We start from the raw sequence: 16,756 nt of genomic DNA, 5'->3' as shown, positions 1-16,756 counted from the left end.
TTCTGCATGGGGTGCTCTGCCACAAGACCCCGACCACCCCCACTATCCCAGCCCTGCTATGGCTGCCCCATCTGCCCCAGATCCATCCCTTTAAGAAAACAAAAAACAAAAAACCCCACATCCCTGGCTGCCCTGAACTATATAAAAATAACCTTAGTGTTAGACCAGAAGAAGAGTCCTTAACTATAATCTGAGTATTTATGAACATAAATAAAGCCATAGAAATATGATGCATTCTACCTCTCTAAAGACTAACTTTTTATAGATCTGTATTACAGCCCTGCAAATGTATATTAAGAAAAAGCTATAATCTTGGCAATGAGATGGAAGAGATGCAATCAAGACACACCTATTGTTTATACAAGTTATCCTTTGGACTCCCACTCAGGATCAAAAATAGTTCAGCCTCCCATGGATGGCTCATTTCTGCATCAAAGTTTGTTCAACTCAAAAAAAGAAATATCTTCCAACAGATATGAAGCAAGAAACAAAATAGAAGTGCAAAGATGAAAAGCATGTCAGCTAAACTGTATGGAATACTTCATGACAAGAAAAGTGCCCAGGAACAGTCACCATGGACCAAGGGCAAGTCATGCCTGACCAACTTGATTGCCTTCTATGATGACATGACTGGCTCTGGATGCAGGGAGAGTAGTGGACTTGATGTACCTTGACTTTAGCAAGCCTTTTGATACCGTGTCTCACAGTATTCTTGTAAGCAAGCTAAGGAAGTATGGGCTGGATGAATGGACTGTAAGGTGGATAAAAAGCTGGCTGAATCATTGGGCTCAACAGGTAGCAATCCATGGCTCAAGGCCTAGTTGGCAGCCGGTATCAAGTGGAGTACCCCAAGGGTTGGTCCTGGGGCCAGTTTTGTTCAATCTCTTCCTTAACCATCTGGAAGATGGGATGGAGTGCACCGTAAGCAAGTCTGTGGATGACAACAAGCTGGGGAGTGTAGTAGATATGCTGGAGGGTAGACCTAGGATTCAGAGTGACCTAGACAAATTGGAGGATTGGACCAAAAGAAATCAAATGTAGTCCTGCACTTAAGAAAAATCTCAGGCTTGGGACCAACTGATTAATCAATAGCTCTGCAAAAAAGGATCTGGGGTTACAGTTGACAATAAGCTGGATATGAGTCAGCAGTGCGCCCTTGCTGCTAAGAAGGCTAACAACATACTGGACTACAATAGTAGGAGTGTTGCCAGCAGATGAAGGGTAGCAATTATTCCCCTCTCCTCTGCACTGGCGAGGCCATATCTAGAGTGCTATGTCCAGTTTTAGACCCCCACTACAGAAAGGATGTAAACAAGTTGGAGACAGTCCAGCAGAGGGCAATGACAATGGTTAGGATGCTGGGGTACATAACTTCTGAGGGGAGGCTGAGAAAACTGGGCTTATTTAGTCTGCAGAAGAGACTAAATAAATCTCCTGAAGGGAGATTTGCAGCCTACCTGAAGGGTGGTTCCAAAGAGGATGGAACTAGACTGTTCTCAGTAGTGGCAGATTACAGAAAAAGGAAAAATGGACTCAAGATGAAGCAAGGGAAGTTGAGATTAGATATTAGGAAAAACTCTCACTAGGAGGGTAGTAAAGCACTGGAACAGGTTACCCAGAGAGGTGGTGGAATCTCCATCCTTGGAGATTTTTAAGGCCCGGCTGGACAAAGCCCTAGCTGGAATGATCTAATTGGAGATGGTCCTGCTTTGAGCAGGGGTTTGGACTAGATGACCTCCTGATGTCCCTTCCAACTAACTTTCCATGCTTCTGTGGCTGCAAAAAGAAATATGCAGAAAATGTGAAAAAAAGTGATATAAGAAGTATACTGCACACAGTCAGCCACACTGAACTGGTAACATGGGACACTCACTGCCAATCATTGATTAAATACTTTATACATCTTCCTCAGATGTGAGAAAGAGAACGCTTGTATCTGTGCTTAGTTGTGGATCATAGCAAGGTGGAGCTGGAAGGGACATCACCTAATCAAGCACCCTGCTCAAGGCAGAAGTATCCCTGACTACATCATCCCAACTAAGCGTCTACCTTGTTCCTAAACACTTCCAAGGATGGAGATTCCACAACTTCTCTAGGTAGCCAATGCTCCAATGCTTGACCACCCTCATAGTCAGAAAGTTCCTCCTAATATTCAACCTAAATTTCCCTGGTGCAGTTTCAGGCCATTGCTCCTAGTCCTGTTCCCTATTCTGTCATGCAGAAAAGTCTATCACCATTCAGGTATTTGAAGGCTGTTATCAAATCCTCGGTCTTCTCTTCTCCAAGCTAAATAAACATCATTCTTTTAGCCTTTCCCCAATCAGTTTTACCTCCCAGGCCTCTAGTCATGTTTGTTGCTCTCTGCTGGACTCTGTCTACATCCTTCTTAAAGCATGGGGCCCAAAACTGGACATAGTAGTCTAAGTCAGTATTCACCACTGCTGAACAGAGCAAAAACATAGCTGTCCTTGATCTGCAAGTGACACTTCTGTTACTACAATTCAGTATGCTGTCAGATTTGTATGTGTGCACACATGCACGTGCATGCCAAGAAGAGCACACTGTTGACTCGTATTCAGTTTATGGTCTACTACAGTGGTGCTCAACCTTTCGGTCCTGCAGGCCAAATCAGAGGCACAGAGCCTCTGTGTCCATTTCAGCCAGACCTGAGACCCCTGGGGAAGCCATTTCCCAGGTACAAGCCTCCCTCCCGTTCTCCCACCTGGCTACTGTCTCCATACCCCCACTCACTAGGCCCTCTAGTGATAAGCCACCATCTTGCATGTCTGAAACAATATGAAGCCTTCACTTGAGTCTAGTCTAAAATCCACATAACTTTATGACATAACGCCAGAAGTCTGTGGAATGCCGTAATACACGTAACCCGTGCTAAAGCCCTAAGCCTATCCCAACCAGTTGGTGCAATAAAAGTTATCATCCCCCAAAATACTTTCCTCTTTCATTTCTTGGACCATCACAGCTATAAATAGCACTCCAACCTACCAAAGTACAGCTGGAAATATTAAACAAAAACTGTGGAACTAAGTTTCCACCAACCTTCAGTATTTGTCACCTTACTGAGCAGGCATAAAGGACAGAAAGAAAAACACAAAAGCTGATAAGCATGCCTGAAATAGCCATCAGAAGCAAACTCTTTCAGTAAAACGAAAGTTTGAATTAAAAATGAAAATGAACTGCCCCTTCCTATAATTTCACCTTCAACATTATTAAAGGAAAGTGGAAAAAACAAACCTGTAAAAACCTTGTGATACATCCTTGTAATAAACTGTCTATAACTCAAAAGGTAATTTAGAGTGTGTCTTAAAGCCAAATTTAACAGATTTTTTCTACATATTAAGCACTGTACAACACAGTGACACTGGAATGAAGCAATAAAAAAGAAAGAAAGAAAGAAAGAAAGAAAGAAAGAAAGAAAGAAAGAAAGAAAGAAAGAAAGAAAGAAAGAAAGAAGCAGCAGCAAACTTCTGGCAAACAGGCTTCCCCAAAACTTCTCATAAATAGTATGTAATTTTCAGGATAATAATCAGTCTTGCTCAAATGATTCTCTATTATGATTTTTCAGTCACAATAGTGACAGCAAAAACACAAAAGCAAAAAAAAAAAAAAAAAGTGCTCAGCACACATGGATCAAGCCACAAATATCCAGTCCAGGTTGTGTGTTCATTGCTTATTTGCTAATTTGTTTGCTTTGTTTTTAAAAAGACATTTGTTTTTAATGGGACAACTTAACCTTCTTCAAAGCTTATAAACAAAAAGCACACCCTTAGGGCAGATACCACATGCCAGTCAACCAGATCCATCTGTCCCTCTGATGATAATATACTCAGTGCCCCAGGCAACTTCAGTCACTGCCTAAAAAGATGCAGACGCAACAATAAACTAATTAGGCATTTATGCAATTAAATTTTGCTCTGTGTTTCAATTTTAACCAAGTCACTCTACTGCAGTGGTGCTCAACCTTTTGGCCCCACAACCCATGACTAGCACAGAGCCAAAATCAGACCCTGCACACGTTGCATGCTGGGATAGGGTCCTGGAGGCCCAGCTCTGCCCCCTGCATGCTGGGATCAGTCCCTGGGAGCCCAGCACCATCCCTTCCCACAGGGATTGGATCCTGGGGGCCCAGCACTGCCCCCTCCCATCAGAAATTGGGCCTGGGGAGCCCGATTCTGCTCCCTTCCACCTTTGCATACCAGGATTCAGCCCTGAGAGCTTAACACCAGTCGCTTCCTGCTGGGATTGTGGATCTTGTGAGCTCAATGCCACCCTCCCCTGTCCCCTGCATGCCAAAATTGGGCCCCAGGGGCCCAGCACCATTCCCTTTGGGGCCCCCACAATGCAATTGGGTCCTGCTGGCCCAGCACTGCCCCCACCCAGCCCTGTGCACTGCGATCGGGTGCCAGATTCAAAGCGCAGGGCCCAAGGCTCCCTATGAGTCTGGAGATTTGGCAGGACAGGAGTGGCAGCACTGCTCCCCTTCTGCCAAGTTTCTAGGCCTTGGGGAGCCCTGCAGGATGGATGACATGGTGCTGCAGGCCAGATCTGGCCCATGGGCCAGACGTTGAGCACACCTTCTCTAATGAATGGTAATTTTGGTTTCTGACACTAGAAATGAAAGGATTTCTGGGCTATAAAATAAAAACTTGCTCAGCCTAGGCCTAATTCTGCTAATCCCGCATGTTTGAAATTGATGCAAGTACTTGCACATTAAGGTACTTAATATTACTAAGAATAGCAGAACCAGGCACATAATATTCATCTAGCTGTTTTTATAACTACAAAGCAAATTTCATCATAAGCATTTTTCACATTGTTAGCAAGTCTAGTTCATTTAAGTTCTCTAGAACTCAACTGGGGGATAAAATCTCTCTCTCTTAAAAAAGGTATTGTGTATGATTGCTAAAGAGGCTATTCCACAAAGAATTTTGTACTTGTGTTTGGAAAAATTTCCACTTATTAATCACTGTAAGAGTAAAAACAATTATCATATTTAATCCCATTGGAAAAGCTACACACACACACACCTCAAATTAAAAGTTTGGACCACACACTTATGTTTGGCTTTGGACCCTGCTGATCAGCTGTTGTAGTTAATACATTCTGGAATCCTAAACTGCCTCTTTTGATGTTCTAAAACTTAATTCTGTGGTTGAAAGAGAAAGCTTAGGGTATGTTTGATTTGGAAAGGTACATTTTGGGTGCTAACAGAAAAATGGAAGGCTGCTGTACAGAAGGGTCCTGAAAATCTCAAGAAGAAACAGAAGCTTATAGTTCTTATGCAATAAGAAATAAAAGACACATAAGTAAAACAAGAATAAAACTAGGTGTCACATTTTCATGTCATAGCACATCTTCCTAATAATCTACAAACGTATTTTATGCACCTTAAACAGTTTGTTTAAAAGGCATCTACTGAACTTTAAGCAAAGATGCGTGTATACACACATGCAAGCAAAACTAAAAATAAGAAACATAGACAACATACAGGATTTTTCAACTTGAAGATTCCTTGCAAAAAACTGGCAAAACCAGACAAAAAATAAATAAATATAAATATAAATAATGCCAAAAAAATCAAACCTCATGCATTACAGGAGGCAGGCATGAGGAAAATATATATTCATGAATGGATTATGGGGTTTTTTTCCATATTGACAATTCAATGAAAAATATTCAGCACCTACAAAACAAAGCAACAAAACTAAAAATCCCATTTGCGGGCCCCAAACATCTACAAATGTAAACTTCACATTTTTGGGCTTTTTAAACTTTCTAAAAGGAAAATATGGATCAAATTCAGGGGGTTGAGTATTGCCCTGCCAAAAAACTGGAAGTAGCTGATTCTGGTACACAACAGTGACTAATAAACTGTGGGCAAAAATCTACCCAAAGTTATATAGATATGATCTAATGGCAGCTAGATTATACACTAGATGTACAGTTCTTAATGAAATCAATGAAGTGCCAATGAATTCAAAGAGTTACACAAATAAGTTTGAGGGGGAAAAACATCCGATTCTATAAACATGTATGTCATTTGTTAATTGTACAAGATATACAGCAGAAAGCCAAACTATTACAACCCAATCAACCATATGTGGTAACTCTTTGTCCTATGATGTGTAGTTAATCAAAAAAATTATTAGCGACTACTTTATTAGCAGTCATGTACAGGCATTACATTTTTATTGGAAGTATAACCACTCTCCCAAAAGAAACTAAAATACACAAGCATTTGTTCAGTTTCTCCTAGAGGAAACATGCCCTGGATGGTGTTTCTCTCAGACAGGTTGATACGTGGAAAGTCACCCATGTGAGACAGTTTCTTTCACAAGAACGAACACCTGTTTGCTTCGGATAGAAATATCTCCATCACAGAGGAGTCTAGCAGTGGAAAAATTCCTAGCAATTCCCAGGAGAAACTTCCACTGCTAGAAATGAACACTTATTTATACCCTTAGTCATCCACACCAACTATATCCATGTTCAAAAGTCAACCTTCAATTTACAATACAAAAACATTATTAACCAAGTAATTTACAATGTTGTTTTGTTATGTTGTATTTTCAGTCTTGCAAATAAAAACCAAAAAAAACCCCAACAAATCCATATTATTTATTAGTTATATCTTGTTTATAATTTATTTCATTTAAGCGTACTAACACAGCACTGTATTTCACTTCAGGTTTATACAAGATATTAGTGAACAGGCCACTTTCAGGGAGTTTTACACTGAAACTGAAAGTTTTCATAACTATAGAGGTCAGTCCAAACTAGTGCAGTTGTTCAGCATGCTACTTTACTCTCAATGACTTTTCCCAATTGTTGAATTTCCATTTCGGCTCATAGTCTTGTGCCTGCACACTACAACTATGAAGCCAAAGTTTAAAAAAAAAAGTGTGTATAAATTCTTCACAAAAAACATATGCATCTGTATAAACATGCATCTTGCATGAGCATTTACTGCAACCACATAACTAACGAGGAGGGCTCCTGGCTTTCTGTTTAAAAGTCACAAATTCTCTGATAAAAAAAAAAAAAATAAGGCAAATTCTCCAATTAAAAACCCCAAAATCTGCATTTTTCTGTGATAAAAATGAAACACCACACACACACACACACACACACACACACACACACACACACAGAATTGAACACAACATTTTATTGATACATTTCCAAATTGTTTTAAAATGGTAAGTCTACCAGCGCCCCAATGACTACAGTAAAATTAATTCTAAATACTTATAAATTCTGGCGTATGATTTTGGGTTTATCATAGAAAATCAGAGCTCTCCCAGGACCGTTTGCTAACCAGGACACAGGTCCAGCCATGGCTATGCCCCCACCACTGCTTTCTGGAGATGAACAGCCCTGATATGCCGGTGCCCTGCCAATGCCATTGCCCCTCATCCCTGCTGGTGCCCCTCACTCCCCACCCACAGCCCCCCATCCCCACCAGCCACCAGGGCTACGGGGCTAGGGACCCAGGTGAGCAGCTCCCTGCAGCAATGCCCAAGCCCCAGCTGCCACCCACAGGAGGCAGTGGCTGCTGTGGCAAAGCAGAGCATGGAGCCCGGCTCCCCCTCCCTCATGAGTGAGGCAGGCAGAGCAGAGCCTGTGGGGATGGTGCAGATGAAGTCTTCCTGCTGCAGGCTTGAAGCTCCCCACCCTGCTGTCCTCCCCCAAGGCTTCCGTGGCCCAGTGAGCAAGACCTGGTGCAGCAGAGCAGAGCTGGGCCAGGCAGGAAGCTCGGTGCTGCTGCTAGGAGCTCTGCACCACCATGGCAGTGCACCGCCTGCCCGCGCAGCAGGAACGACGGGCACAACTCTGCACCACCACCCCCACTGTTGTCAGAAGGGAAGGGGGCGCCTCACCATGGCAATGCAGACCTCACGGCAGCGACACGGAGCTTCTCTGCCCAGCCCTGCTGCACTGGGCCCTGCCCACTGAGCCACACCCACCCCACACACAAATCTGGGGGACACGCCCCATATGCTCCTCCTGGGAGCATACATATTACTCTGCCCAAACTTCTGAATCAAGCAGTAACATAAGCAGCAAAAATCAGTGCATACCCTAATCAGATCTGGAGTCCAGGACACTTACACACTGCCTTTTATGTTCAGGAAGATCATACATCCCTGACCATAAATTGATTTAAGCACTTAAGCTATTTTATACATGTTTTCCATTTATTTTACAACTAAATACTTCATCTGATCTCTCTTTAGCCTCTTCTGCACTGCATACAAAGTGCATCAGGAATATAACAATCCCCTTTGACCCCTTTTGTCTAACATAGATATTACAATTAAAACTTTGCAGTTAAATGGTGCCTCAGAAGTTCTAGATCCATTAACGATAATCATTATTATTTGCCCATTTTAGAAAATGGGCAAACAAACAGAATAAATTACTCGTCTATGGAAAGGTCTATGTTACTAGAAAACTAGGAACAAAAAGTACATATAATAACATCACTACCTCCTTATATGCTTTATTCTCTGTACACGCATCTAGAATTATTGTGCATATATAAGGAATCTATTTGTACCAGTGCTTACAATAGAAGGAATTCAACATTTATTGTATATTGTAACAGTTTGAATTTTCTGACAATACAATTAAAAATATGCTAAACAAACTTGTTGTTTTATATGATGTGCTGCTGTTATCCAAATATTTAGTCATTTCAACTTTTAAATAAACTTATGTTTTCTTACACTGTCAGAACAAGATCGAACTTAAAAATTAATCAAAAGGGGAATAATGCTGTCTGCAAACTTAACAAAAGAGCAGTTGTGAAACACCTTCTAAATCCCCTTCCCAAAAGCCAGCAATAGAGGAAAACATATGCATCTAAATCAATTTTATTTGCAAGTGACTTAAAATACAAATTACATTTACTGTCCATTACCTGATTTCCGTGAAGATCCAAAACATCAAGATTCTTTAAATTCTCCAAATTTGAGATTTTCTTTATTCTGAAATATTTAAATGAAGGTATTTCAGGTAATATTATTATTTCCACATTTTAGTAAAATCATTTAGTCTATCATTTATTCCTGAAAAAGTATAATGCAAGAAATAAGGCAACAACAAACTGAAAGAAACATTTGTATTTCATACCAGCTCAGGACATAAAGGACTCTAATCATTATAAGTATTAAATAAAAGCTAAAAATCATAACACCAGCATGTTTCTGCCACTGGAATAAAAAGGGAAACAAAATGTATTTTCCTATACAAATAAGGTAGTGATAGCTCTATTATTAACAGAAGAATATTGCCATTGAAAGTTCTAAGTGATTATCTCTGCAGGAGTTGCAAAATGAACAGGTTATTTTGGGAAATACTTAATGAACCTAGGTAACTATAATAAAAGATAGTCTTTGGGCACCACAGCTGCAGTTTTCGTAACATTTTCTACTTCTATTGTGGGCTGTAACTACATAATCCTGTATTAGCCTTGGGTGTCCATCAAGAATTCAGTACAAAATGGGTATGTAACATAGGTCTAATTATTTGGTACCACATTCAAAATGGACTTGCATTCCCCAGCAAGTTAAAATGCTGATAGAAAAAAAAATATTTGGCTTAACTTAGTCCATAAGGTATGTGAGCTTTTTCTATAGAACAGAATTCGATTTTTCCTTGAAAATCCATTTTTAAAGTACTTTAATATAAAATATGATAATTTATGTAAATTTGAGGGAAATTAGTACTCCTTTAACTAGGATTAAGGATTTTATGTGACTGGACTAACTGTGAAGGTGCAAGAACTGTTGGACAAACTTTCTAGGACACCTGAAACCCAAACGTTCTCGCAACTATACAGATATCACAAAAAAAACCTTGCCTTGGACATTTCCTAGACCAGGGGTGCCCAACATGCAGCCCATAGGCCATATTTGGCTGCTAGAGCCTCTTCATCAGGCCCCCAGTGCTGCCCCTGGGCCTGGTTAGATTCACACAGAGCACAGTGCACACCCACAGCACTGGGCCAGTCTGTGGGCAGGAGCTGGCCCAGGGAACCCTTCCTCTTCTCCTCCCCTCTCCTTTTCCCCCAAGCATACCTGTCCCAGTGGCTACTCCAACCAGCCTGGAACCAGTGCTGTGCTGATCCTGACCAGCTAGAACAGGCACCGCATGTAGCACAGTCTGGCCCGAGATGCAGCCATGCTTCACACAATGGCCCCCTGGCTGGATTGTGCCACACATGGTACCCATTACAAGACATGTGCTGCCCATGATGTACGCTCCAGCTGGTCTAAAATGCAGAGCTGCGTGCAGTGTGGGTCCTGGACTTGCTGGAGCACACCACATGTGGCACAACCCTCCCTGTTATATTCTTTCTTTTTAGACTAGACATTAGGAAGAACTTCTTCACAGTTCGAGTGGCCAAGGTCTGGAATGGGCTCCCAAGGGAGGTGGTGCTCTCCCCTACCCTGGGGGTCTTCAAGAGGAGGCTCTTTCCTGCCTATGCAGGGGGTCGGACTCGATGATCTATTGAGGTCCCTTCCGACCCTAGCATCTATGAATCTATCCACTCTTTTCTTTTTTTTAATTTTTCTTCCACTGCTATGCTAGTTCTCTTCTCCCTCACTACTCCCCTTAACCCCTTCCTCCCATCTTCAGATTTCCAGGATCTCTTGTTCAGCTTCTTTTTTCTTGCTTGTAGATGATGTTACTACATCCAGCTTCACAATTCAGTTCATTACTAACAGTATTTTCCATGTCTGATAGAAAACACTAGTTCCAGCCATATGGAAAGTCTACGTAACCCGAAGCCAAAAATTGTGTAGTAAAACTGTGCATTAACTTCCCAGTATCTTGCTAGCTGTGCCCTAAAGTACACGTAGTTTCAAAACATACCTAATTCACCCACCCCTGACATGCCATCAAGGAGCCCGTTTCATTTGAACTAAGATATGAGATCTGGGGGGGAAAAAAAAAAGCTAATGCCCATTCAATCTAATGCCACTAAATCAATCAGTCATTAACTATGATATTACAGACCATCATAAGATTGATATTTTAATGCATGGCATATGGTAGGAGCAAACTGCTTAAGTTTAAGGAAAAAAAATAATAAATACAAAATACCTGAATACCATTTTATCCTATATATACACAGAGTGTATTTGTAATATAAACATTACCTATAAACTTGCAAGAGAACTAGCCTACCAGTCTAATGACAAAAGTGGAACATTGCTCTTTGGGGGGTAGGAAGTACTGTGACCTAGTTCTTGCCTCTGCTCCTGGAGCCAATAATACAGAGGCAGCATGCCCAACAATCAAGCCTGGGAACAATGAGAAGAGAACAGTGGCTCCATAAAAAAGCCACAGTAGCTGACATAGAACACAGTGGACAAAGACCTGATCTCACCGTTCTCAGCTACAAGAAGTGATAGGTTTTTAGGACTTCATGAAAAAGGAGGTTCAGGGGTAGGGGAAGGAGTCAGGATACTAACCTAGAAACACCGGCTTCTTGCACGTATCACAGGTGTTACAGGTAAAAAAGTGCAATAGAGCAAGGGAAGAATGATTTCTGGTCCTGACAACATCTTCTCAAGCCAAGGCCTAACAGACCCTGAGGGGTTGTACTGCTTTAATGCTTTTTTCTGACTGCTGAGTCAAAGATTAAGTCATTATATATTATTATAAAGCCAACAGCATCACCTACTGGTTGACTACTTAACACCACATATATTATGCACGTTCTGCAAAAACAAATTATAAAATTTTAAAACCCACAGAACAAGTTAAACACAAAAAAATGTGTTAATAAAAGCAGTGTCTTCACGTAGCCATTTATCAAAACGCAGCTCCTTACTGGTTCTGTCCCCAAAATACAGCTTTCGTATACAGCAAAATATATCAGTACTCTAGTGTTTAAAAACCATAAATTGTGGCATTATAAATCAGGTTTAAAAATTTCCACATTAGATATTTAGTGCAACAATGCAAAATAGCACTTAAGGACACATAACCTAAATCCCCCAGTAATCTATACTGCATTATTGTAATTCTTTACTATTGAGGGATATCAAAGGAGAGGTGGGGGTGAGAAATGGAATGGCAAGGGGTTAAAATAAAACACTTCCTTAATAATCCACCTGATGAGCTACCTAAAAAAATTCTTTCAAAGCAAAGATAAAAACGGTTTTTGCTGAAGGCAATCAAGGCAGGTGAGTTGAACAGAGCCAAATCCTCTAGTTTTTAGTCATAACAAGTATTTCTATTTAAGTAATTACAGTATTTGGTAGTTTGGGGTTCCTACCAATACTAAAGAACCAGAGAATCGGTAGAAAAGTCTGTCTGCTATCTTCCCCTCAAGAAACTGGAAGCACATAAAGGAACCAGTTAATTGCCTAGTTTGTGCTGTAAACCAGACAGATTACAAAGCTAATTTTCTGCTATAAATGCAGGCCTTAAATAGCGTATCCTTTACATTAACACATTTTTATAGTCAATCATTATTAGGAGACAAAATTACATTGTCCTTGCATGTGTATTTAAGAAGAAAACTTCATGGAGTTTTCCCTAAGTTTCAGGCAAAAGGCAAAGTTGTTTGTTTTGTTGCATTTCATTTGGTAGAGTGGTGCAGGAAAAGCATTCCGCAAGAGCCACAATTAGCATCTCTCTTGTGACATTGTCAGCATTTACTAGCTGAAGGTGATAAACTGATGTACAGGCAAAAAAAAAAAAAGAAGACAGAAGTGTGTGATGACTGGAGATGGATTACCCGAGATCAAAAGGCTAAATTGATAAGGAAAATGCAAGCATGTTTCTGTAGATCAGTTTTTCAATAATAAGCAAACATGTTTTTTTGTGCAAAATGCTGTTTAAAGAAATCAAATTAAGGAAGAAATGGGCTAAAAAAAAGAGAGAAATTTCAGAAGTGGAAGGGCCCACACACACACAGAGCAATTACAGAGTTCTGGTTGGTAACAAGTCAGTGGCAACTCCATCACATGCAGGTTGTTGACACTTCCTTGATTTTGGCAAGATCAGCTTTTTATGCACACACATACACAAACCTCTAACAAGATGAAAATCATAGTTATAGAAGTGCAATACCAAAGGAGAGCATTTAACAATATGAAAGGAAATGCAAAGTGGTTTAGAAAAAGAAGCTCAAAAAGATTTAAAAACTTTAATGGATGAACATGGACCCAATGACTGTTTAGACCAGAAATGACCAACACACACAGCATATTAAGAGTATTTTTCCAATAGTTCCTAAAAATGAACACCAGGACACATTCAGCTATACCTTTTACTTCAGGTCTGGTCCTCTTTTAGTTGAAGCCCCAAGTTTGGAGGGGCAGGAAAAAAACAATTCTGACTCAATCAATCTTAAAAAGAATATAGATTGTTCTATTTGTTCTAACAAATGTAGGTATGAATGTGGGAAAATGGGAACACTCATGTATTTAGTGGGACTGTTTAGTTTCCTTGAGCTTTCTGAATAAAAGCCGCCTCCTAATTTTTCTTATTAAACAAAGAGCTTGTTCCCACAGACTCTTTCAGTTGAGAAAACCCAATTATGAAAATGAATTCCAGCAAAAATGAAAAGGACAACATTTTCTCGCCATGATGTGTTTATTTTGGGAGACATATAGAGTCTGTTCCCAACCTTACTATGGCCGACTAAGATGTAGAACATAATTCTTTTGAAAAGTTTAATTCCTGTTAAATACAAACTCATGATTATTTAAATGTATGGTTCCTATTCCTGAATACCAGAACAAATGAAGGACACTCTCAATGCAAAAGTCTATTTACTATTAAAATCCACCCTACCTATTTTTCATTATTAAAAGTATCAAAAATACCTTACTCTGGATCATTTCAGCCTATCTTCAAATTTGATTAAGTTCCTTTAAAGCAATAAAAAAGTAACATGCAAATAGTTCAAGTTTTGTTTAAAATTTAACCTTAAAATACAATCCTGTCCCAAATATTTTTAGTTTTAAATTTAGCGTACCAAAATTTCAATGCAATTTTTACCTTGTTACCCATGTAAAAAAGAAACTTTTGCCAATACCCTATTAAGTTTGCATTTTTAATACCAGTAATGCAAAAAAAAAAAAGTTTAAAAAAAATTAAGTCTAATATTTTAACTTAACAGGTAAAACCTTTTTCTTTCTTGTGGATTCATTAATATATCTCAGTGGAACCAGTTTCTCCTTGTTATAACTTGCAGCAATACGAAAAAAAAAAAAAACCTCTTTGATTTCTGTACACAAAACATATTCATAACATTTCTGTAGTTAAAGTCATTATGCTCACAGGAATAACTGTTGCAATCCCTGAAAGAAAGGGGTTAAATCTGCTGTTTCTTTTTTGAAGTCTTTTAAACCAATAAGTGAAGCTGAGGGCAAGACAGATAAGACACCTGTGTTTTAATGCATGTTTCTATGGAAACTCTTTGGACTAGCGCCTGGTATCTTATAACCCAAGGCTGTTCTTCATTTTTATTCTTGTCAAACTAAACTGATTCAAGTTCATGTAGATTCCATTTCATCCTTGTCAGCTAAGTAAAAAAGCACCCTGATCACAGGCAAGCATTTGATCAAACAGAAAGTAAGCTTGAAAAAAGAGAAGTTTGCTATAAAATACAGAATCAAGCCGAAAGAAATCAGTCATAACAAGGAATTCTTATGAACAGTATGGCAAGCCTGATGTTTGAGAGAGAAACGTTCAGTAGTACCCAATTTGTGGCTTATTTCAGTAAAATGTAGCTCAGGACCAACACACCAGGAAAAATCTCCTGCACCAAAGACGATTTATGAAATGCCCAAGGAATCAGCTCCTGTAAAGCCAACATACATAGTAACTTTTCAAAGGAGCATTGTTTACTTTTCCAATCAAAAATAAGAAAGCACGATTTTGGCTGACTAAATCCAAGACTATGCTGGATCTGAGAGAGACTTCCACAGAGATGAGAGATGAAGTTATCCAGAAAATTCATACCAACTTCAATAATTATATTTTAGTTATACAAGAACTTGAACTTAAATCTTAATGTTCTAATGAAACCTGCTATCTAGCCATCTGTAAAGTACTAGTGAAAGAAATGCAACTACACAATCCACAAACTATAGGACACGTTTACTTAAATCTTTATATCTATATATTTATGACTTTGCTTAAATGTTCTGATATCCTAGTATTTATTTTGAAACAAGATATGATGATGGACCAAAATTCTTATCAGTTATATCAACACAAACCACTTAAAATCTACTACACAGCTCAGACTTTCCATAAACGTTATGATCAGAATCTAACAATTTATGCTCTGTTGTTCATCAATACTGAGCATTAAAACAATATTTCGGAACTGAAATTTTATTGGCTGGCCTTTTTAATCTCCACTGTGCTTTAACTACAATGACGAACAAACGTGTAACTCAGAAAAATATCTTTATTCTTCACAAAATAAGATGGGGAAATAGGACTTCCTAAAAAAAAAAAAAAAAAAACCAAAAAACTTTAACAAGCAAAGCTTCACTAGGCTTTCATTACAATACATTGGACACATCTACACCACATTTACTGCAGAGCTGATTAATTAGCTCTGTGGTAAAGTCTCAGTATCTACATGTACGGCTTTATTAGGGTACAGAAAACTAATTAAATCCCCCATAGACTAGTACTTGCAAACGCAAGTACTAACCCGTGGCGGCATTATTTAGCATTGCAGGCTGGCAAGGGGCTGCTTGCGGCTGAGGAGAGTAGGACACGGGGGGCACCACGTGCACGTGTGCATGCCCACATATGCACATGGCCAGCAATGAAGCAAGGCAGCAGTAGAGAGCAGCTCCGCCAGCTGCCTGCAGGTAAGTCTATACAGGGAGGAGGACATAGGCAAAGCATGGTGGGGAAGAGAAGGTGGACTGAGGCGGCAGCAGCCATGGTGAGGGAGGGAGTGGGGCGGGGTTGGCAGCTGGGGCTGGGGCTGCAACTAAGGCTGGGGGGTTCTGCTCAACTGGGGCAGTGCCTCGGGCCAGGGCAGGAATACACAGCCAGAGGGACCAGCTAGGGGAGAACGGAGCCACAGGCAACTCATCTGGGGGTTTGGCAGGGGAGAGAGGGAGGGGGACAGTTCCCTGTCACTGTACGCATTCCCAGGGATGGGTCGGGCACCAGAAGCAATGCGTTGCAGGGACTGAGGGAGCACATGTGCCCCTCGAGATGTGTGTGTGGAGCAGAGGAGAATACAGGCTGCCCATAGGTTCAATGTAGACAAATGCAGGGTGCTGCACCTTGGGAGAAGGAATCCACAGCATACATACAGGCTGGGGAGTTCCCTTCTTGAACGCACAGAGGCGGAAAGGGATCTTGGAGTCATTACTGACTCCAAGATGAACATGAGCCACCAACACCAGACCGCAGCCAGCAAGGCCAGTCATACCTTGTCATGCATCCAGAGGTGCATCTCAAGCCGGTCCAGAGAGGTGATCCTCCCTCTCTATATGACTTTGGTCAGGCCGCAGTTGGAGTACTGCATCCAGTTCTGGGCCCCGCACTTCAAAAGGGATGTGGCCAGCCTGGGGAGGGTTCAGAGGAGGGCCACCCACTTGGTGAGAGGGCAGCAGGACAGGCCCTATGAGGAGAGACTGAAGGACCTGAACCTGTTCAGCCTCAGCAAGAGGAGGCTGAGGGGGGACCTGGTGGCTGCCTACAAGCTCATCAAGGGGGATCAACAGCAAACAGG

General features: G+C 40.6%; 1 protein-coding gene across 2 annotated transcripts in view; it reads right to left on the bottom strand.

The window, feature by feature from the left end:
* LRRC49 (leucine rich repeat containing 49) overlaps window positions 1–16,756 on the bottom strand; it is a 131,408-nt gene that overhangs the window by 98,580 nt on the left and 16,072 nt on the right. For both annotated transcript variants that reach the window (XM_006031364.3, XM_006031365.3), the window contains one exon: window positions 8,942–9,008. In XM_006031364.3, coding sequence (XP_006031426.1) covers window positions 8,942–9,008 — 67 coding nt within the window. The remainder of the gene's footprint in view (window positions 1–8,941; window positions 9,009–16,756) is intronic.

This window comes from Alligator sinensis, unplaced genomic scaffold (genome assembly GCF_000455745.1).
Source record: "Alligator sinensis unplaced genomic scaffold, ASM45574v1 scaffold913_1, whole genome shotgun sequence".
Taxonomy (NCBI): Eukaryota; Metazoa; Chordata; order Crocodylia; family Alligatoridae; genus Alligator; species Alligator sinensis.
This window is presented reverse-complemented; position numbering and strand designations above follow the sequence as displayed.